Source organism: Microtus pennsylvanicus, chromosome 5, assembly GCF_037038515.1.
Source record: "Microtus pennsylvanicus isolate mMicPen1 chromosome 5, mMicPen1.hap1, whole genome shotgun sequence".
Classification (NCBI taxonomy): domain Eukaryota; kingdom Metazoa; phylum Chordata; class Mammalia; order Rodentia; family Cricetidae; genus Microtus; species Microtus pennsylvanicus.
The window spans coordinates 70,244,405-70,268,214 of NC_134583.1; the positions used below are offsets into that span (position 1 = coordinate 70,244,405).

The window sequence follows — 23,810 nt, forward strand, 5'->3', positions numbered from 1 at the left end:
TATATTCCCAAGAGTGGTATTGCTGGGTCCAGGGGTAAGTTGATCCCGAATTTCCTGAGAAACCGCCATACTGCTTTCCAAAGTGGTTGCACAAGTTTGCATTCCCACCAGCAATGGATGAGTGTACCCCTTTCTCCACAACCTCTCCAACAAAGGCTATCACTGGTGTTTTTTATTTTAGCCATTCTGACAGGTGTAAGATGGTATCTTAAAGTTGTCTTGATTTGCATTTCCCTGATCGCTAAGGAAGTTGAGCATGACCTTAAGTGTCTTTTGGCCATTTGAAGTTCTTCTGTTGAGAATTCTCTGTTCAGCTCAATGCCACATTTTATAATTGGGTTGATTAGCCTTTTACGGTCTAGTTTCTTGATTTCTTTATATATTTTGGAGATCAGACCTTTGTCAGTTGCGGGGTTGGTGAAGATCTTCTCCCAGTTAGTGGGTTGCCTTTGTGTCTTAGGGACAGTGTCCTTTGCTTTACAGAAGCTTCTCTGTCTCAGGAGGTCCTATTTATTCAATGAGGTCCTTAATGTTTGTGCTTCTGAGGTTATACGTAGGAAGTGGTCTCCTGTGCCCATGTGTTGTAGAGTACTTCCCACTTTCTCTTCTATCAGGTTCAGTGTGTTCGGACTGATATTGAGGTCTTTAATCCATTTGGACTTGAGTTTTGTGCATGGTGATAGATATGGATCTATTTTCATTCTTCTACAGATTGACATCCAGTTTTGCCAGCACAATTTGTTGAAGATGCTCTCTTTTTTCCATTGTAAACTTTTAGCTCCTTTATCGAAAATCAGGTGTTCATAGGTTTGTGGGTTAATGTCAGGGTCTTCTATTAGATTCCATTGGTCGACTTCTCTGTTTTTATGCCAATACCAAGCTGTTTTCAATACTGTAGCTCTGTAGTAGAGTTTGAAGTCAGGGATGGTAATGCCTCCAGACGTTCCTTTGTTGTATAAGATTGTTTTGGCTATCCTGGGTTTTTTGTTTTTCCATATAAAGTTGATTATTGTCTTCTCCAGATCTGTGAAGAATTTTGATGGGATTTTGATGGGGATTGCATTGAATCTATAGATTGCTTTTGGTAGAATAGCCATTTTTACTATGTTGAGGGAGGGTGACTTGATCTGGGGATGGGGAGGGAAATGGGAGTCGGTTGCCGGGAGGAGGCAGAAATCCTTAATAAATAAATAAATTAAAAAACAACAACAACAACAACAAATATTTTCTAAAAAGAAGTGTCTTGCTAGTAGCTTTTCAATAATGGAAAGTTCTATTATGTGCTATTGCCTAGACGCAGATCTACCATGAGAATAAAAAAAAAAATACTTTACAGCAAAAAAAAAAAAAGAAATAGAGTGTGTGTGTGTGTGTGTGTGTGTGTGTAATATGCATAGATCAGTTCATCAGATGAAACAGACATTCACAGTGTGGTCAAAGTTAAAATTCACAAAAGTAATTTGCTGCAGAACATGCATACTTTAAGTTGATACATGGCCGTCATCTCACACCAGTTGTCTAAAAGGGATTGCAGAGACACATTTTTAAGTGGGAGGAGTAAAACATGTGTGCATGAGATTTCCTCTTTCTATGTTATTATTTGCCGTGGAACATGAATATATTTTTCCTGTATTTCTGTGTTAACATGGAAGACTGTTCAGGTAGTTAGTGGTGATTGGTTATACATGAGAAAAAGAAGATAGCCAGTAAGAAGATGTTGAGCAGATTCTTGTTTCATTCACAGACTCCATCTAAAAAAATTTTGAAATCATCACCATTGGCAGTAACTACCACCTTGAAGTTAATCCCAGGTAAACTGCTACTAAATATTTTTAGAAAAGTAGTAGGAATTACAGTTTTAGTAAAAACAAAAAAAAATAGTTTACACTCCTTGTCCTCCAGCTTAGAGTTATTTTTTGAAATATTGCTGTACGTGTGGAAGCTTGGTCCACAGAGCAGATTAAAGTAAAGCTGGTTGCTTGACCCACAGCCTGTGCTGTCACTGAAGTCTGCTCGCTCTGCAGAGCTCACAGTTTGCAGTTCCTTGCATGAGTTCGGTTGAGCTATCCTGACTCTTTCAGTGTTGGTGAGCATAAACAAAGCTGTCTAAAAAGTCAATCCTGTCTGGAATAAGTATCAGATACTGAATGTGGGCCACCATCCTTCCTTGGTATATTTTTTGTTTTGCTGAGTTCCAGGGATGCAGCTGCCTCTGTTTCTCCAGCTCTGAGTTTTATGACCATCTTTTTACATGGTTTCTGGAGCTGAACTCAGGTCTTCATGCTCCAAAGTTAGATTAGCATGTTTGTCCATTACATTTATGGTTACGTGAAAAGTAATTATTTTCTTAGAACTATGAATTCAATGTGATTATTTTCTATTGACCATCGTTAACAAAACATAAAAAAAAAAAATAGGTTTTTTTGTAGTGTTTGAAAGTAGGAGGCCAGAGAGGGTTTTTCTATGTTTGGGGCTTAGGTGTTTCTGTGTTTTTTCTTCAGAAAGTCGGGACCCATATTTCCTACCACTCTACATCCTTGTCCTTGTCTCTCCTGTTCTGCTCCCTCTGCTCCCACTGCTGGGCTCTGCATGGAGCATCCTCCTAGCAGGAAGTGCCTTTGTTCCAGAACCACCTACTTGCTCCATTCCCACTGTGTCAGGGTCCCATGTTCTCAGCCACAGATTGGGCCCTGTGGGGCCTGCTCCTGCTTATGGCTTCTGCATTCACACTGGCTGTGATCCTGTGTGTCCTGTGGGCAGTCTGTGGTTTCACATTCTCACAGCTTGGACAAGTGTTGTGGATTCCTCTTTTCACTCCCACTCAGGCATGATGTGTCTTTGTCTTTGTTCTTTTTATGGAAATGGGAATGGAGTTTGACTTACACATTGAGGTTGTTTGGATTCACCCCCTGCCTACTCACAGTTCCTGAACCACTTAAGGATGACTGGTCCTTGATTGCAGCCAGATGCAATTTTCCTGTATGTCTTCCCAGATTCTCCTGTTGACTGTACCCATTGGCTATGACTCTTGCATCAGAGATTTCCAAAGTATTAACAAATTCTTTGAGTTTATAGCATAGATCAGCGCATCCTTGTCTTGCAACTTTGTTATGATAAAAGCTGAGATGAAGTGAGAAGTCCTAATTTAACTTCATTTTGACCAGGGTTTCTTAGTCTTGTTTGATTATAACATTTTAAAAAATATGATTCTGCCCTTTGTGGAGGTGAAAGTAGAATATCAGCCATCTATTTAGGACGTCACACCTATTAATGAGGACACAGTAGAGGCAGATGGTGACTTAACGCTTGAGTGCCCTCCAGTTGTAGCTGGTTTGTTTCTTTTTGACCCAGTGGTTTTATTGACAGAGGTGGACAAACTCACAAAGAATGCTCAGCATGCCTTGCACAGAACCATGGAGAAGTACATGTCCACCTGCAGGCTGATCTTGTGTTACAGTTCCACATCTAAGGTGATCCCCCGATCTGCCATAGGTGCCTGGCAATTCGTGTGCCTGCTCCCAGCATTGATGACGTAAGTCATGTTAAGCTTTCCAGAAATATCTTAGCTCAAATTTTGTTTTCTAAAACAAGGGGAAGCATATCAGCCAGACTGAAAGGTCAACCATTAGTAGGTGTACAGAGTGATGTGTTTACTGGTAAATACAAATAGAAAACATGTTCTCTTGCATCTATCTTTTAACAAGTTTTGAGTGTTATGAATTCAGTGCATAAGGACTGATGAAGTATTTAATGTCTTCTACCTAAAGCTGATTTAGTTTGTCATAGGGGAAATGGGAGCATAGGAGACATAGAGAACGTGAGAATCCCTGGTTGCTTTGTGGGAGTCAGTGCGCCATTTTCCCTTTCATCTTAATAGCTGTCAATAACATGTACTGGTTTCCCAGTAGACAGCGCTCACTCATCATAGACAGTTAAGACTGTGTACAGCAGCGGCACGTGGTGTCCTGTGAAAGACTCCACAGCGATGCGGACAGACGTTAGACATTGGCTCATGTGCTTTCCTCCTTGTTGATTTGTCTTCCAGATTTGCAGTGTATTATCCACTGCCTGCAAGAAGGAAGATCTGGTTCTTCCTTCAAAGCTGGCTCACAGGCTGGCAGAGAAGTCCTGCTGGAACCTCAGGAAAGCCTTACTGATGTGTGAAGCTTGCAGAGTGCAGCAGTGAGTGGGGCCGTCACACAGGGAGCATCTGGAGCATGACGATGTGTGGTTAATGTATTTTCTCTTGTCTCATAGATACCCTTTTACTGAAGACCAAGAAATCCCCGAGACAGATGGGAGGTGTATCTGAGGAGACTGCAGATGCTACCGTCAGTCAGCAGACTCCACAGGGGTAACAGCATGAGGGAGGCACACGACATTTACAATAATTCCCGAGCTTTAGTGTGGGAGGTCCTTCTGTCTATATGTTGCTTTTATTGGTTAATGAATTAAGAAATTGGCTTGGCCTGATAGGGCAGAGGAGAACTAGGTGGGAAAACTAAATGGAATGCTGGGAGAAAGAAGGGCAGAGGAGAACTAGGTGGGGAAAACTAAATGGAATGCTGGGAGAAAGAAGGGCAGAGGAGAACTAGGTGGGGAAACTAAATGGAATTCTGGGAGAAAGCAGGGCAGATTGGAGAGAGGCCATGTAGCCTCTGGAGCCAGAGGGAACTTTTCCCGGTGAGTCACAGCCTCGGGGCAATACACAGATTAGTAGAAATGGGTTAAATTAATATGTGAGAGTTAGCTAGTCAGAAGCTAGAGCTAATGTGCCAAGCAGTCATTTGATTAATGCATCTTCTGTGTGATTATTTCGGGGCTAAGTGGCAGGGGACTAACTAGCGGCCTCCTGGCAACAGAGCCTCATTTGAAAGGGGAAAAAATTGCGTGTAAGACCGGAAATATAGTGAACCTAAGTAGTTAGTATGTATAGTTTATGCTTTTCTTCAATATGTTAGCATGTAAAATTGAACTTTATTCATTTCTTTTTCCCCCACAGAAAGTCTCTTAGTTTTATTGCGCAGCATAAAGTGCCTAGTGTGCTCAGGCTGAAAGAACAATTGTCATTGTTGTAATTGCTTTGTAATTGATGCAGAATATGCTAGAAAGACCCTGAGCTTCCAGTTTGAGAGCTACCTTAGCCAAATGTTTCTCTCTTGGAGATACTGTTTGTTGTCCTGCCAAGGGCACTTGTGCTTTGGTACAGACATCAAAGAGATTGTACGTTGTGGGTCCAGAACTGGAAGACACTGCTCATGCCCAAGGACAGGATCTGTGGTGAGAAATACGAAGTACTTAGAAAGCATCGTTGTTCCACACTCCAAAGTTGTTTCTTTTCATGTCTGTGGGTTTCTTACTCAGTAGTGGACAGGACTAAAATGTCTCAGCCACTAGTTGTTTCTTTTAACTAAGACAGGCTCCATAGCTCTGAATAAACATGACAGTTTTGAGGTTCCCTGCTGTTGCAGTGTGGCATTTCCTCAGCCTCACTGAAGCGCAGCCTCATCCTTGCCCGTCACAGCTGAGAAGCAAGCCGCCTTGAGCCCTAGGGGGAGTAGATCATTTTTAGGGTGCAGAATAGACTTGAGTGCAGCCATGAGAGCCTGACGTCCGTGGTTTAGATGAACACAGCGGTGAGAGGAGTGTGTGTTTCTAGGTAGCTATCTGACGAGTTAGGGTTCGGGAGATTCTTCTGTCAGTTAGTGCAGGTGGTTAGTGAGACCTTGTGCTGCTGCTGTGCTGAACTCTGTGTGTGACAAAGAGAGGAGTTTGAACCTGTGCTTTTAAGAGAGAACTTCTAAATCCCTGTCTTGATTCACCTGCAGTGGAGCATCTGCAGTAGCTTATTCAGAACCCTGGACAGTTGTTTTTTTCTTGGTAGTGCATTGTAGAAAGACAAAGACAGTTGTTTTCTGAGTTTAGGGTATATCGTTATTTATTCTTGTTCTGACATGCAGTATGTGCATTTCCTTCCCACCCTCCTGAAAATGCCATGAGGGGAGCCTGAGTTAGGGACTCGGGTTTGCACTCGTATTGGCTTATCCTGGTTGAGGTTATCTGGGAGCTCTGCCTGTCCCTTCTGTGAAGGTCAGCTTTGTGTTCCTGCTTTAGTTTATAGACTAGGTTCATACTTCATGCTAACATTACCTCATCTCTTGTGTGGTTGACTGGAGACAGGCCAGTCTTTTCACAGCCTCTCTGTGGATACTTTAAGCATAAAATTCTAAGCTGCATAAACAGTACTTGATTCATCAGTAGAGTGAGCGTATTTAGTTTCTGGTGTGAACGAGCTCAAGTCCCACATTTCAAGTTCTTGATTTCTTTTTTTTTCTTTTTCATTTTTATTATTCTGCTTATTTGGGGGTGTGTGTGCGTGTATGTGTGTCCATGTTCGTGTTTACACGCGTGTACTTGCTCATAAGCGCACACAGCCATAAGTGTGTCTCTGTAGAGATCAGAGGATGGCTTCCAGGAATCATTTTGGCCCTTCACCATGGGTTCTTGGCAATCAGACTCAGGTTATTAGATTTGTAATACAAGCAGATTACCTCTCAAACCATCTCTTAGGCCCCTGAAGTCTTGATTTCTCTTCAGTACTATTGTGAGTGATACAATGAGGAGCCCTTATTATAAATAGCTACTGTTAAAATGTATGGAAAAAGACTTTCAAAAACTGAACTGGTCCTTGGCCCTGGTGGATTATCCTAGGAAGCTGAGGCAGAAAGAGTGCTACCAGTTCAAAGCTGGCATGAGCTAATGAGGCCCAGGCGAGTTGGGCTACAGAATGAGACTGTTTGAGAAGACATTGAAGTGGGTGTACTGGGGCTGTCTCTCATTGGCACAGCACAAGTCAGGCAGCTTCTGTCTACAGCCGGGTGATAAATCAAGTAAGAAACTCCACCTGTACCAGCTGGGTCATTAAAATTGTTCCTTTTTAATCACAAAGTGTCAATTCCTTTTTTTTTTTTTAAGGCTCGTTGAAGTCCGCTGGAGGCTCTCTGAGTTTCTCACTCACTGTATTCCTCCTAGATGATAATGAAGGTAAGTGGCCCTGTTTGACATCTTGAACATTCCTAGCTATAACGTGACACCAGTCCTGTGATCACAGCGCTTTTGTAATGCTAAGGTACATCATCATCAGTTTTAGCATTTCAGTAATTCTACAGATGCAGTCTTCCTGTGTGCCAGCACCCTTAGGGGACCACAGAAGACAGGAGGGAAGACCTCAGTTGTGATGCTGTGTTCATGGGAGTGACATGGGAGACAAGTGAAGAATATTTTATAATGCTTTGAGTCTTTAAATAAAGGAAGGTGAAATAATAATATAAAGAGCCGAGTTATGCACAGCCATGGTCAGCTGCTCAGGGAAAGGTTTTTTCCAGCTGACACTTAGCACTAAGGATGGAACTGTATAAGTGGATGGGAAACCGGTCTTCCAGGAAAGATGTGCTATACATGGAGAAATGAGGCCAAGGATGTAGGTCCAGTCTAGACTTTGTAGGATCACTCTGCTGGCCGCTTAGCTAAATTTACTAATTTCAGATGTTAGGGAATTTGCAGTTTGATACTATTGAAATTGCACAGTACTGTGAACAAACTCACATGATACGAAATTCACAAAAGAACAATGTTGTCTTCTATATACAGTGTTAATGCTTTGAATAGACTTGTTCTTTTTACCTAGTAACAAGTGCTGTGTGTGTGTGTGCGCGTGCATGCTTGTGTGTGTGTGTGTGTTTAGTAGTGTGTAGTCTGTTCACTGTACTGAGTCTCATTCAACAGCATAGGCTAAATGACCCTGTCAGTTTCTTGAAGATGGCCTTTATTAGTACAACTTTAAATTGTTATTAATGTAATGTATACGGCAGTAACTCTCTTGGTTCTTAGGTCCTTGTACCATTGTGCAAATGTATACAGCTGCTCTCAACTTATGAGGGTTTTAAATTCTTCTCTGAGATAATTGTATTCCTGGAAGTATGTCTTAAGTTCAGCCCAAGTTGAGGGCTGCAAGCATCAAGAATGAAGCATTTGCAGACTTAATGTTAAATATGCATATAACCCTTAAGGACCCTTTTGACTGATAGAGGAGTGGGCAGGTCATTCTGTTAGTGAGATCTCTGAAAGCTTTTTAGAAGATAGAGGTGCAGGAAACATAAAGACTTGTTGTTTTTAGGGTGCATCTCTCAATAATTTTAAAGTAAAGTGAATGGGTGATGAATGCTGTATTAGTCAATTCTTGATGATTTAGCCAAACTCTCAATGGTGTGTACTATGGGAAAAAAGGAAGCTTTAAGCAATAGAAGACACAAGTTGCATTTACTAAGGAATGCAGAATTAGAACAAGACTCTGGTGGAACCAGAGATAGCAGAAGTTATGTTTTGGGAACATGAGTTTTCCTTGATAGGCAAATGCCCATGCAGAGATAATACGTGAACTTACCTCACAATATTATGGGCCTTATGAGACCGTGGAAAGGAAGAAAGCTTGGCTCCTTCCAGCCAGATTTGTGTGCCCTGGTATGATATCAGAGAAGATAACATGCTTAGTCTGGGGAACACATTCTGGCCCTGCAAGGTGCTAGAGTGAACAATAGATAACCTCGGCATCTCCAACCATATGAGTGTTTGTGAACTCCATCAATTTTCTTTTGACTTCTTGAGGTGAGACTTGAGGGTTATGAAGCCAAGCTGTACCATGTGCCGCTGTGAATAGGCTTGAGGAGGCTGTCCCCTCGATTTCTGAAGAATGTAAAGGGAAGAAGAAAAACTAGCTGACAGCAAGACTCCCTTTCCTGTAGAGGGATGGTTTAGGGTTATCATCCAGAGATTGAGAATCTCAAGACTACATTTTGAGTATCAGGTAGGCAAAGTCTTATCTCTCAGTTCATTTCATGAGCACCTTCCAGATTCCATGGATGGGTCAAGAGAAAACATTGTGGGTCATAGGTGCGGTCACCTGTCAACTGAATCTCAGGTCATTTGGAAGAGAGTGAAGCCTATTTGTGTGGGAGACTGGTGAGATTAGAGGCAGGCACATGCAGAATGGTTTTGTGCATATTTGGCTGGGTTGGATAAGTGTATCTCTTGAGTTGGAGAAGTGTGTTCATGGAAGTGTGATATCTCACAATTAATTATTGAAAAGGCCAAGCTGTGTGGCGTAATAACCAGGCTAGCTTAATATGAAATAGTAAACTTTAATGAGGGAATAGCTTACAACACTAGGGATCCAGTGATGAACAGGAAGTACAAAAAGGGACCGGCGGGGCTCACACCCGCCAGATTTATACCTAACAATTAGCCCAAGGCTAACACACCCCCTTGGGCTGGGTTTCCCCCACACAGGCCTCTTTCTTAGTTGCTGGAAATTGCTGGTAATCCATTATACCTTGTTTTCTAGATCTTGTCACATCTCAGATTGATTTGCAAACCATATCTCTCTCTCTCTCTCTCTCTCTCTCTCTCTCTCTCTCTCTCTCTCTCTCTCTGTCTCTCTCTCTGTCTCTCTCTCTCTGTCTCTCTCTCTCTCTCTGTCTCTCTCTCTCTCTCTGTCTCTCTCTCTGTCTCTCTCTCTGTCTCTCTCTCTCTCTCTCTCTCTCTCTCTCTCTCTCTCTCTGTCTCTCTCTCTCTCTCTCTGTATCTCACTTCTCACTTCTGCTTCTTTACCACAGCACCACTCTGTATGTTCATAAACCTTTTCATACCAGTTTTGCCAGATGTTTGGTTCTCAACTTGTTGGCCTCTACAAGACCCTATTTAGAAAAAAAGTTGCTAATCACATTCACCTGCTTAGGGCTTCCATATCTGAAATGGCACAGATCACTTGACAGACCTCATCAGCCTAAGTTCTAAGGAACATGCTTCTGTTGAGAAAGTCCAGAGATCTGGAGAAAATGAATTTCAGCCTAAAGATGGACTGGATCCTCTTTACAAAACTGTCAGAAATAGAAAATTGAGGTTAGGCTATAACCAAACTCTTTGATTTAATAACCCCAAGCCTCTCCAAATGCCTGTCCTTCTCATGATCTCCTAATGGGTATTGTACCCAAAGCCATTAACAAGCACATATATCATAACACCTGGCTCTAGGCCAAGGAATTTGGCTTTTGTTTCCTGATAGAAGCAGCATAGCAGTGATGTACATCATATTCTATCCCATGATTGTGTGCCTCTTCTATCTGTATGCGTGTGCATGTGTTTCCAACTTAGGGTGCCTCTACACAGCCCCGACAGACCTCTGACTTGTCACTGCTCTTGCCTCAGTATATTGATTCAAGGTTTGGACCATCATATTGCTTCTAGGACTGTTTTTTCTAAATATCTTAGGGATCATCTGGCCACATGTGGCTCCAACCAGACACGTCAAGAGTGAATCACATCTTTACTCACAACCTTTATAACCTGAGTGAGCTCTGCTGATTCTCCAGGGGAAATTTTTTATTACTACCTGTATAAAAGCTTCCTTTTCCCTTTTTGACCCCAGAGAGGCTCCTCATATGGCTGCTTGGTTTAAGGTCATTTTGGAGTGAGGAAATGAGTCAGAGGTAATGGCTGTACCATGGACAGCAGCAGACCCCTCCCTGGACATTCTATTGTATCCTGGAGACCCCTGATTCTGTGTGATGTCATCAGTGTTGTGGCAACACCAACTGCCTGTGGGGCATCTGTTCATTGCCTACGGGTTTTGGACGTAGCCATGTTGGCAAGACTGAGCAGGCTCCTTGGGAGACCGAAGGGAGAGCATAATGAGACTAGAGGGAGTCTGAAGGAAGCTGGCCTTCAACCTCAGTGTCGCACATCAAGACATAAATGGTTCTTGGGAAAACGCAGTGAGTCCTGGGGAGGGAGTGGGGAGTTTCTTGATGGTGGAAGGCTTCAGCTTGGTTTTTCATAGTGAGTCACAGGATCTCAGAGCTTCGTGGAGGTAATGAATCTATCCTGCTTCTCTCTGTTACTAAAGAGTAGACCTGGAGTTTAGGGTTTCTGATGCTTAGATTGTCAGAGAGCCAGTAATGGTCAACCCTGCAGCTGCTGTGCTAGGGCCCTCTGCTTTGACTCTGAGTGGGACGGAAGGAGACAGGGATGAATGAGGTTTCAGTTATAGCACTGAGCTTCACCCACACTGGATTTCTTTTGGTTGTGGGTCACTAATAACAGGGAGAGTAAAATCCTCTGGCCAAAGCTGGAGGATCTCAAATTTTACCTCACATCCACTTGCAGGGTAGGAACCATTGGGTATTGCTGCATGTCAGTGACCCCTAAGGTTTCTGAGTTCCTGAATCTCAATAGCCAGTCATCTTTAACTTGACTTTAACTTTAACTTGAGTGCAGGAATGAGCCATCACTCTCCCTGCAAGCGTCTGTTCTTGGTGAGTGAGGGCTCACCTGTGGATGCCCTTAGGTGTCTCCAGCCTGTCCTGTCACTAGGTGATCTCACCTTTGCTAACATCATGATGGATGGAATGTATTCTGCTGAAGTTTGGGGGAAATTTACATCATTACCCATGTGACTCATCTTTGGTCTGATGGGTCACCTGCAATCCCCATCACCCCCACACATTGTAACAGCCTTGTAGATATTTCCTGAGGTACTCATTCACTTCATGAAACTGAACTTCATTCCACATCAACATGAGCTAATTTCTTAGTATCCTTCACTTCCCATCTGTTTGATTAGGAGGTGAAGAGCCGTTACTTGGGAATGTTTAGAAAATGAGTCTTGACCTCCATAAATGATGAAGTATTAAATTATAATTAATTAGAGTCTAACTATCAGAGAGGTGCTGACGAGCTTCCCCTGTGTCTCAGGGAAGGCACCTGAAAAAGCCAGCTTGGCTTTTGGTGAACTGGGGAAGAGACGGTTATGAGATAAGTGATGGCAGTTGGCAGTGACCCTAACAGTCCGTTCTCTGGACATTCCGCTGTATCCTAAAGAGTCGTTGGCATCTTTTTTTGAAACCAACAGTGTTATATTCTTGGGGCACTCATTATGTGTTTAAATAGGAGCAGCGGGGCTGCGACCTCGGTACCCGGCCGCCCGCACGGCTAGCTTTACCCAAAATAATTACATGGAAACTGTATTCTTTTAAACACTGCCAGACCCTTTAGTTTCAGTTTCTTATTGGCTAGCTCTTAAATATCGATCTAACCCATTTCTATTAATCTGTGTAGCCCACTAGCTGGCTTACCAGGAATGATCTTTACCTGCATCTGCCTGGAGTGGGAGAATCATGGCGACTCCTGATTCAGCTTCTTTCTCCCAGCATTCTGTTCTGTTTTCTCTGCCTACCTAAGGGTTGGCCTATCAAATGGGTCTAGGCAGTTGTTTTATTAATAAGAAATCACTCCCACATCAATTATGTGCATATAGGGTTCACCAGAAGACACAATGGCAAGATTGAGCACACTGGTTGGCAGAGAATCTGACTTTCGAAGGAGGAGGTTGGGGGTTGAGTTGGACCTTACAGAAATGGGGTTTAGTAGCTGGGATCTTGGAAGAGATGGTTCTATATTTCTTCTCTGGGTTACTAAAGTGCAGACCCATAGTCAAGGATTGCTGCTAGTTAGTTTGGCAGAGATCCAGGAGTTGTCAAGGTTACAGCTGCTGTTCTGTGAGTTTTTTAATTTTATTTTGAGTGGCAAAGATTAGTAGGAGGCACAGACTAATGGGGTGTGAGAGTAGGTTGTTGCTACAACTCATCATCAGTGATTTCTTTAGGTTCTGTGAGTATCTCATGGGAAATTCCCCATCTATGCACCAGGGTCTCAGACATTCAGTTACTTCTATTCCAGGCCACACTAAGAGACTGAGAGTCTCTAAGCACTGGAGACTCCAGGAATTTTCTGTATCACATCAGAAATGAGTTGATATTTCCACAGCAGTATGGCTGGGTGACATATGCCTTTCAGGGCCAGTGGGGCAGCAGTAGGGGTGATACACATAGCTAGCCACAGTGAGTGGAGACAGAGGCATGGCTTATGGGCTCCCAGTTTGAGGAGTTGTCCTGATCCTTCACTGTGTTCCATGCATTCACTCTTCCTTGGCCTCTTGTTCGAACTCAACATGATCTTTCCTGGTCCTGTGCCATACTACTGCATAAATTCACTAATATTTATCTACCTGCAGGGAGTGCTGGAAAAACATCAACCCCAAACTCTGTTACTGGGCAGGAGCAGCGGCTGAACAAGGTCCCTAAACTCACCCTGCAGCTACAGATGATGACCCAAGAAAGGAATGAACTTCGTGGAATTCTTGCTAATTATACCAACAAGGATTTGAACAACAGGTATCCATTTTGTCTAGTTCCTGCGTAACTGTCTTGACCCTACCGAGTCAACCCCAGCATTCTTCAGGTCACTGGAGGCTGCATCTCCAGAGTGTTCTGTCCAAACTAAAGATCCTGAGGGCATCTGAGAGGCATAGCTGAAATCTGGGAAGGAGTGATATCAGGATACCGGCTGTGTGATTCCTCCAAATAAAAACCAGAGCCTGTGGCCTGGATCAGTCTGGGGATGGGGTAATAGTTTGTGAGCCCTCAGCATACATTTCATGAGGCCTTGGCAGGTGTTGGCTTGTGGACGATGCTAGGTGCTGTGAGTTTATGGTGAGTTTTGTGCTTAACCAGGAGGTGCTTGAGTACTGGCTGCTCCTGGGAGCAGCTGGAGGGCCCTAGTCGTCTTGGTGCATCTCAGTGTGTGACTTGAGGTCTGAACTTCATCACTGCTCCTCTCTAGTCTAGTTTCTGATATTCTGAGACAATTCTGCCTGCCTACATTTATTTGGCATCCTCCATGTATGTGTGTGTGTGTCCTAGCAGTTGTGTGTCTGTCGCATGTGGTTCTTTCTGTGCCACAGTTTCCAGGTGATCCCACTAAGTTCCCTTAGGGTCAGGGAACTCCTCTATGACCAGTGATGGTGCTCCTGGCCCGTGTGCTCACCTTGGCAGCCCATTGGAATCCACTGGAGACTTATATATCTATCCTTAAGTCAGGTCTGCTCGCTGGAAACACTGATTTTGTGCTTTAGACATCCATGTAGCAGTAGGAACCTGGGATCAAAAATCGCCGTTCTGAATACGGGAACAACATTATCATAGATTTCTGGTGGTTTCAGACTTGTGTAACAGGCTCCCCAGGACTTAACTATTCTATTCCTCCAGGCCCATTAATGGTACTCATGCAGCTCTGGATCACTCCCTTTGCACCCCTGACTGCTGGTCTGGGGCCACGTCAGGAAGTTTAAACAGCACCAGGTTGTCCTCGTTCATAGCTATCAGAATGTGACATTGACTGTGCTGGGGTGTTTAGGGCACAGCCTGAAATCATAGGATCATTAAGGCCAGAATTCACGGGGTTCTTTGCTCTGGGGCTATGCCCTAATACAGGCTAAATTTTGAGTTGGAGATGCTGAATATGGAGCATAAGAAAGTGATGTTGGATCTACAGAAATTCCCCATGGAGATGAGAGAGGCCTTGAACAAGTGCAAGGAGCTGACTGAGGAAACCGTCTCTTACAGGTGAGTGACTGACTTCACTGGGACTCTATTCCTTGGCAGTGACTGCTTTTGCCATGTTTTTGTCTTTGAACCAAAGTGAGGACTTTCCTTTTGGCCTGTCTCCCTATAAAAAGCAGTCTGTCTTATGCTCTTGACTTGGACCTACTGGACTAGTTTTGCTAAGACTGAAGTATCTGTGAGCCCATCACAACATTGTCCTGCCTGCCTCAGGAGCCTCTAGATAGAAAATCTATTTGTACCATGATAAAGGTGTCTGGCATTTGTGAGTCTTGGGGGCTCTGGTAGGGGTTTACAGAGGTGATCCCATTCTACCCATAGATAGAATATATTTCAATTGGGTCTGCTGTCCTCCCTCACAGAATGTTTGTCTTCTACCTCTCAACCTGCTGATGCTTTCCCAATACCATGGACAGTTAAGTACATGTGGTAGGAGGCAAACCCTGCTCTCAGACGTACATGCATTTCTTTCATTGTAACAGTTTTCAAAAGCAGTCTGAGTCTTTCTGTAATTTGGCCATTCTCTGACATTTGACAGCCACTGGGGTATCCTGGCATGGTGACTGTGGGCTCTGGTCTAGGGCTGTCTGGTGACATGGGAGTTTGCATGGGTGATGTGGGAGATGGAGGCTAGGTAGGTCTCATGGTGTTTTTGTGATGGTTCAGCATCCTCCACAACCAGCTCCTGAGTGAGCGAACTCAGTTGAAGAAAACAGTGAGCATGTTGAGAGAGGAGAACCGAAAGCTATGGAGGGAGCAGATTTCACTGCAAGTGGCCTGTGAGAAGGTGAAGAATCTCTATGAAAAGACCGATGAGAAGTTCTGTGAGCTATGTGACGAGGGGGATAAGGTAGGCTGCAGCAATGTGGGCAGGCTGTCCACCATCTGTAGTAATACACACACACACACACACACACACACAGACACACACACACACACACACACACACGTGATCATCCACCCAGTTTTCCAGTAGCTCACTACTAACATCCTGTCCAAGTGTTGATATCTGTGATTATTCCAAGACTTTCTAAGGATTTAGCATCTTGTGAGATCAATGGCTGGAAACAGCTTTGAAGGAGGAAATCCCCGTGTAAATGTCAAAGGGGAGGTTCTTGTCTACATGTTTTATCTTCCCTCATGTTTCATCAGTTCAACCTCCTTCCCTCCTCCCAGTCATTCACCCCCTGCTCCCCAGACCCCGGGTCCACTCCTCCTTAATTTCCCTTCAGAAAATAGCAGTTCTCCCATGGTTATTTGATCTAATTATTAAAATAACATTAAACCTGGGCTTGCTCATGTTTGTTACACATTCTAACAATGAGATATATCACCAAATCCTTTTAAAGTCTTGAGATATGATCACACTACATTCCAAAGATTAGCTTTGAACTCACAGTGGAGTTCAGTCCAGACGTTAATGTTCAGTCCTTCTGTCTTAGTCTCTGAGTAGCTAGGATTAAGGGTTTGCATCACAAGCTCAATCTTAGTCTAAATAGTTAAATTAAAATTGATGCTTAAACCAAATGTCCAAGGTCAGTAGATTATACGTTCATGCTTTTTTTGTTTGTTTTTTTTTTTGTTTTTTGGTTTTTTTTTTTTTTTTGCTTTTTTCGAGACAGGGTTTCTCTGTGGTTTTGGAGCCTGTCCTGGAACTAGCTCTTGTAGATTAGGCTGGTCTCGAACTCACAGAGATCCGCCTGCCTCTGCCTCCCGAGTGCTGGGATTAATGGCGTGCGCCACCACCGCCTGGATTACATTTTAAGACATAGGTGCTAAATTATAGTCATCTGAAATGCATCAGTGAAAATATAATTTAAAATGTTTTATCATTAGTAGACAGGTAGCTTTAAGATGAATAACATAAAGGTAGCTTTCATTCATTTAACCATTCAAGAGTCTATGTTGGGAGTTCCATAAATGCCAGGAAGTAAGCCATACCTGCAGCAAACAGATAAGATGTCTGTCCTGAAGGAACTGATGAAGTTATTACCTTTAATTCATCTCTTACATCCTAGCTGGTGTCTGCTCGGTGCAACCCTCCAGCTCTCATTGCGTTTGAGACCTCCAGGAGCAGAGGATTTTCCTGCAGGAGGCAGAATCTAAGCCTTACTAAGGATCTGTCCATAAATTTTACTCTTCACAGAAAAGGCAATTTTACCTCCTTCCCACTAGCCATGGCTTATGAATCCCAGCTATATGTGAAAAATATTATATGCCATCGAATCACAGGGATTCCTGCTCCTTGTTAATAATTTAGAGGAAGAAAATTTTAAGCTCTCCTTTTGGGTAGAGATTACACAGTTAATAACTCTGTTTTAAAGTGTTGTAACTCTTCAACGATTCACTTTTTTTATTGAGTGAACATTTCCTTTTATTGACAATAAATTATTCTCACATGCCATAATTTTCTCTACCGCCACTTCTCTCAGCTCCTATAAACCTCTCTTTTTCCAGATCTGCTACCCTTTGTTTTCTTTCCAGAAAAGAACAGGCAAGCATGACAAAATAAGAAAAAGGCCTTCATACAGAGGCTGGACAAAGCTTTCCAATAGAAGGAAAGGCATCCCAAGAGCAGACAAAAGAGTCAGAGACATCCCACACCCACTCCCACTATTAAGAGTCCCACCAAAACACCACCATCTATGCAGAGAACGGTGCAGACCCATGCAGGCCCCATACAGAACTCTGTGAGCCTATGTGAGCCCTGTTTACTTGATTCAGTGGGCCATGTTCTCCTAGTACCCTCCAGCCCATCATTCCCGCTTACTCCTAAAATCCGCACCCCCACCCCCCATTTCTTCTGAAAGTTTTCCTGAGCTCCAATGGGTAGGACTGATAGAAAGTTCGAATTTAGATACTCACTTCCACACAACTACTGCTAGAGAAAAGCTCTCTGATGAGGACCAGCAAGGCACCAATCTATGAGTATAGCAGAACATTGATAGGAATATTAGTAATCAGTTCATTGATTTTTTTTTTAGTTATGTTTGCTTCTGTGCTATGTCTCTGGGCTATTTGGTCTGCAGATTTTAGCCATCCAGGGATTATAGGGCATGGACTGCCTCACCTTGCATGAGCCTCAAGTTAAGCCAGACATTGTATGGCCACTCTCTCGATATCTGCACCAACAGTGCCCCAGCATAACTTGCAGGGAGGACAGACTGTAAGTCAAGGTTTTTGTGGCTGAGTTGATGTCATGTTTCTCTTTCTGTAACCTGCAGAGTATCATCCCATGCCAAAGAGACTAGAGCATATGGGTGAAGGCTCCATGCAGGCAACAGCTTGCTCTCTCTAGGTTCAATGATGTGTAGATGTTGTCCACAACAATGGGAGCCCACTGTTAGTTTTCAGAGAGCAACAGTCTGTCCTAGCATGAGCCGGAGCCGTATAGGGATCTCCACAGAATCCCCTCCAGCCAAATATTCAACTGAATGCAATCCAGTCTCAGCACTGGAAGCCTTTCTTGGCTACAGAAGATGGTCAGTTCAGACTCTGTATGTTCCACCTCTAGGATTCCTCACTAGGATCCCCCATATAGATTACAGGAAGTTTTATCTGTACTAGCTTTCCATAGCAGCCTCTGGGAGCCCCCCAACTCCAACACTCTCTGTCCACACTCTCTCCCTCCATCCCTCCCCCCTACAGTATCCCTTTCAATTCCCTCCCCACCCAACCAAAGTTTACTGGCAAAGTCTAATCTATTTTCTTTTCCCAGGGAAATTCTTCTGTTTCCTCTAGTGACCTTCTTCTCTTTACCTAACTTTTCTGGGTTGCAGAAAGTGGCTTGATTATCAATTACTTAACAACTGATGCCCACTTATAAGTAAATATATATAATTTGTGTTTTTCAGGATCTCAGATATCTCTGACAGCATGATTTTTTCTAGCTCCACCCATTTGCTTATAATAGCAATTGGATATCAGTTTACAAACAGCCAAGTAATATTCTCTTCTGTAAATGTACTGCCCGTTCTTTATCCATTCTTCCCTTGAGGGACATCAAGGTTGTTTCCAGTTTCTGGTTATTGTGAATAAAGCCAGAGTGAAGATATTTGAGCAAGTGTTCTTGTGATAGGATAGAGCATCCTTTAGATATATGTCCAAGAACGGTGTACCTAGATTTTGAGGTAAATCAGTTCCCAATTTTCTGAGGAATCGCCATGTTGATGCCATAGAGGCTGGACAACTCTGGACTCCCACTAGAAATGGAGGAGTGTTTCCTTTGCTACAAATCCACACCACCATCAGCTGTCGTTCCTGCCATTGATCTTAGCCATTCTGACAGGTGTAAGGTAGAATCTCAAAGGAGTTTTTGGTTCAAATTCCCCTGAAGGGTAAGAATGTTGATCATTTCTTTAAATGTCTCTCAGCTATTTGTGATTCTTCTTTTTTTTCTGTTTCTATCTGTACCACGTTTCATAATTGAACGATTTGGATGGTTGATGTCTAGTCTATTGAATGCTTTGTATATTTTGGATATTAGCCCTCTGTCTGATGCGAGTTGATGCAAATCATTTCCCATTCTTTAAACCTCTATTTTCTCCTACTCATGGTGTTCCTGAGGTCCTTTATTAATTGTTGATCTTAGTGCCTGTGTCTCTTCAGAAATCATCTCCTTTGCTGGCATGTTCCAGCTATTCCTTATATTCTCTCCTGTCTGTTTATGTGTTGAGGTCTTTCTTCATGAAAGGGTCAAAGATTTTTTGGTATCTAGTAAGATGACCACCATATGTTTTTTCTTCATTTTATATGGTAGATTACATTGACTAATTTTCATATGCTGAACTATCCCTACATCTCTAGGTTAAAGACTGCTTGATCATAATAGATGATCTTTTTGAAATATTCTTGGATTTATTTGCAAGTATTTTATTGAGTACTTTTTCATCTATGTCCATTAGGGAAATTGGTCTGTAAGTATCTTTGTTGAGTCTTTCTGTGGTTTGGGTATCAAGGTAACTGCGACCTCATAAAATAATTTGGGCACTGTTTCTTCTGTTTTTATTTTGCAAACTAATTTGAGGAGTATTGCCATTAACTATTCTTTTAAAGTATGGCAGAATTCTGTGCGATAGCCATTTGACCTTGGGTTTTTTTTTGTGGGGTAGAGGGAGGCTTTTAACAATGGCTACTATTTCACTGGGGAATGTAGGTATATTTACTTATCTGATTTTAATTTAATTTTGATAAATGATTCCTATTGAGAAAATTATTCATTTCTTATAGATAATCCAGTTTGATGAAGTACATGATTTAAAGTATTTCCTTGTGATTCTCTGGATTTCCTCGGTATCCGTTTTTATGTCCCCATACAGTTTGTGATTTTATTAATTGGGATATTCTTTGCCTGTCTTTATTTAGCTTGGATGAGGGTTTATCTATCTTGTTGATTTTCTCAAAGAACCAATTCTTTCTTTCACTTATTTTTGTACAATTATCTTTATTTCTATTTTATTGGTTTAGCTGTCAGTTTGATTATTTCTTCTGGTCTAATCCTCTTGGACATATTTCCTTTTGTTCAATAGCTTTGAGGTGTTACTATTAAGTATAATATCTTCCCATTTTTAATGTAGGCACTTATAGCTCTTAGCACTACTTTCATTGTGTCCCATAAGTTTGCATAGATTATGTATTCATTTTCATTGAATTCTAGAAAGTCTTTAATTTCTTTCTTTCTTTATTTTTTGGTCCACTTTTTATTCAATATAGAGATCTTCAATTTCCATGAACTTATATATGCTTTCCTTTCTTTAGTTGTTGATATACAGTTGTATTCTCTAATTGTCTGATAAATATCTGTTAAGTTTATTTCATTTAAAACTTCAGTTAATCCAGAGTTTATGAATTTTTGTCTGCATGACCTGCACACTGATGACATGCACATTGGTGAGACTGAGATTATTATTGGTAATAATTTCCATATTAGCATGTGGAAATCAATATGTGTTTTAAGCTATAGTAATGTTTATCTTAAAAATTTACTTAGGGCATAGATGTTAAGAATTGAAATGATGGCCAGGTGGTGGTGGTGGTGCAGACTTTTAAACCCAGCTCTTGAAAAACAGAGGGAAGCAGATCTCCTTGTGCTCAAGGCCAGCCTAGTCTACAAGAGCTAGTTCCAGGACAAGCTCCAAAGCTATGGAAAAACCCTGTCTCGAAAAATTTAAAGAAAAAATTAAAATGTTATCTTTGTGGTGTGTCCTTCCCATGTCTTTTGATTAATTTTGGTTTGAGGTCGATTTTATTAGGTATTAAAATAGCCCCACCAGCTTGTCTTTTAGGTACATTTGCTTGGAAGATTTTTTTTCCAATTCTTTACCCAGAGGTAATGTCTATAATTGATGTTGAAGTTTGTTTCTTGTATGCAGCAGAAAAATAGATCCTGTTTCTGCATCCATTCTGTCATTCTGTGTATTTTTATTAAGGAAATGAGACCATTGATACAGAGAAATATCAACTGATTAATTCTTGTTATTTTGCCGAATGTGTATGTTCTTGTACATGTATATCCAGAAGTGTGTGCGTGTGTGTGTGCATTTGAGTGTTCAACCCTCCACTAAGAACATAATCTTCTAATGAACAGAAACAGGATATATTGGTGGAAAGACGACAATCCCTGCTGAAGCTGAAGGATCTGGTCACCAAATATATAGAAATGGCAGATAAGCTGCAGAATCCCTTCGCTGTCTCCCAGATGAGGTAGGATCCCAGGCCACGAAGAGGGAGTTATATCAAGTAGTTCCCCAGTACCTGAATCTCTGTCCTATTTGGGTTCCTGGACATTTGCATGACTTTTCAGTCAAAGCCAGGGAAAGAACATCTGAGAGTATTGGGCTGGCTCAGTCAACAGAAATGTCTGCACAGGAAGCAATATGTGTTATCCTTAATCTTTCTCAATTGTGTGCACTTCTTCAATTCTGAGTGCTCTCGTGTGTTCTGAGTGCATTGATCCTTCCTATGGTAGTCCCAGACCTAATAGAGGCAGTGTTAATTGTGGAAGACGGTGTCTCCTCCTGCCACTTTATTTTCCTCCAGGAGTATCACCTTTAGAGATAAAATCCTACACGTGGGCAGATTAGCATACAGCACCTTCTTATTGATTATGGGTTCTCTGCAGTTTGCATCTGCTTCCTGTAAGAAGGTTTCTCTGGAATTAAAATCACATTTATAGTTTGACATGTTGAATCCAAGGAAGTTTCTGTGCTGAAGGAATAAGCCAGCCTTCACTGCAGTGTTGTGTTTGTTCCTCTTCAGGGCCTCATACAGTTAACTTCCCAGGTTGCTCACAGTTTCCTGGCATCTGTTCAAGGCCTGTGACCCAGACATTGCTATACTGCTGTTTTTTTCAAAAGAATGTATCTAAACTATTGGAGTAATGGGCTGTTTTTCTAGTTCACCACAGTGTGTATTTCTCAGCTCACTTTCTAGCAGTTTTAAAGGTGGAGAAAAAAAGAAACTCAGGTGCTGTCTTATCCTTGAAGAAGCAAGGAGTGAATGAGCCCAGCTCAATTATAATGCTGGATTTCCCAGTTGAGTAGAGCTGGTGGGAGCTCAAAAGCTGATAGGGCAGGTCCTTAACAGACCTGTGTCCCAGCTGTTTTCCGCCCCTAATATGAAAACCTCCAGCATGATCTGGCCACACTCCAGGATGAGAGCCTCCTGCAGACAGACCTGCTGCAGCAGGAGCCGTGTGTGTGCCAGGCCAATGAGCCACCATTGACTCCTGTCCCCTGCAACCTTGGCATTCATGGGGTGGGTTTTCTTTTTTGATGTTTGTTGCCCATGTGTGGAGAGTGCCTGGTTTTGTCTAGACTGTGGTCGAATGAGGCTTCCTATGCATCTGATTGCCTTTCCTTCTCTGACAGCTCCGCTTTGGAGAACTGAGGAGGCTGAAGGAAGCTTCACACATTCTCCACTGGAGCAGTAACACCTATGGAGAAGCAGACCCCTCCTTGTAGCTATGAACAAAGGACTAAGAAAAATCTCCACCTACTGCAGGTGATCCATCACCAATCTGATTCATGTTCTGTTGGCCCACTATTCCTGGAGAAAGGAAATCAAGAGAAAGAAGCCTGACATTCAGAGGACCCACCAAGAATGACTCCAAATCCCGACATTGGTCAGCAGGTGGACCCTGAGTGGCGCACAGCAGCATGGGGAGGATGTGCTGCTGAGCAAGGCTTCCTCTGTCAGTTTCCTCTCCATGTCTTTAGTAAGCCGGCTGCGCCCTCCATATGTGGTGAGGACTCTCACGAGAAAGACTGTACTGATGCCGTGCTGTAGTCTGTGCACACCACAGGGAAAAGAACAGGATTCCCTCTCCTGTGAGTGCTGAGGGAGACTCCATGTCACAGGAAAGTGTTGGTGAAGACAACGCAGTACAGAGACTACAGCATCCCTCAGCTGTGTTAGTCATTGATCATCCGTAAAGAAAATGTCAGGGGATTCTCCAGTTTCACATCCTGGACTGCCATGTCAGTCCTGAGAAAGGGTCTATAGAGGAAGTTTGGTCACCTTTGGGGTCTTTAGGGAGCCAGATGCTCTCCATTGATTTTTTTGGATCTAGAGCTAGAGACTATTTTTCGCTTAATTGGAGCAAGGGTTCTGGTTTGGGTTTGGTTTTCATTTGTTTGTATATTTTTTTCTTTGCTTTGGTTTAAATTTTGTTGTTGGTTTTTAAATAATTTATTCTTGTGATTTTAATAGTTGGCTAAGGCTCTACCCTGTATATACTGACTACCCTTTCTAAAGTTCCTATTGAGTATAATATTTTTATGAATAAAATCTATTTCCGACTCCTCAGTTTTACAGCCTTTCTTGAGTCAGATGTGGGGTTGCTCTCCTGTGACTACAGAACTCATGGGCAGAGATGGATTTCTGCACATTCCAGGAGCCTTGGTTACACAGCTGTTTCGCATCCAGGCAGGTCTACACAGGAGGGTAGTAGCTTGGATGTGGATGGCCTGACCTATTCCTGTCTTTACTACCAAGTCTTTCTGTTACAGTCAGATTTAAGAGAATGTCATGAAGAGAAGGGATCTGGAAAGAAAGGAACTCCTCGTTCTGCACTACATTAGTTCTATCCTGGTGTCCAATCACAATTGCACATTGTGATCCCGGGATAGCAAACCACTGAAAGTTGCCTTTGAAATGCATGAGCAAAGGTGCCCACAGCAGAGGGGAACTGCTGAGCTGCAAGTTTGTATTCTGGACATGCCTTCCAACCTCTCACTCCTAAACCATGTATGTCACATGGGGAAGGTGTAGAGTAAGGGCCTGCTCCAACACTGTCAT

The 23,810-nt window shown here is 42.6% G+C and overlaps 1 protein-coding gene and 1 pseudogene across 1 annotated transcript; both read left to right on the forward strand.

Annotated features, from left to right (window-relative positions):
* Window positions 1-1,645: 1,645 nt before the first annotated feature.
* LOC142851340 (replication factor C subunit 3-like) lies at window positions 1,646-13,172 on the forward strand (annotated as a pseudogene).
* A 1,135-nt stretch (window positions 13,173-14,307) lies between these two features.
* On the forward strand, window positions 14,308-22,799 carry LOC142851341 (disks large homolog 5-like). Its single transcript, XM_075975202.1, has 4 exons — window positions 14,308-14,516; window positions 15,180-15,363; window positions 21,100-21,215; window positions 22,730-22,799. The coding sequence occupies exons 1-4, from the start codon at window positions 14,404-14,406 to the stop codon at window positions 22,797-22,799; spliced, it is 483 nt and encodes a 160-aa protein (XP_075831317.1). The 5' UTR covers window positions 14,308-14,403.
* Window positions 22,800-23,810: the final 1,011 nt, after the last annotated feature.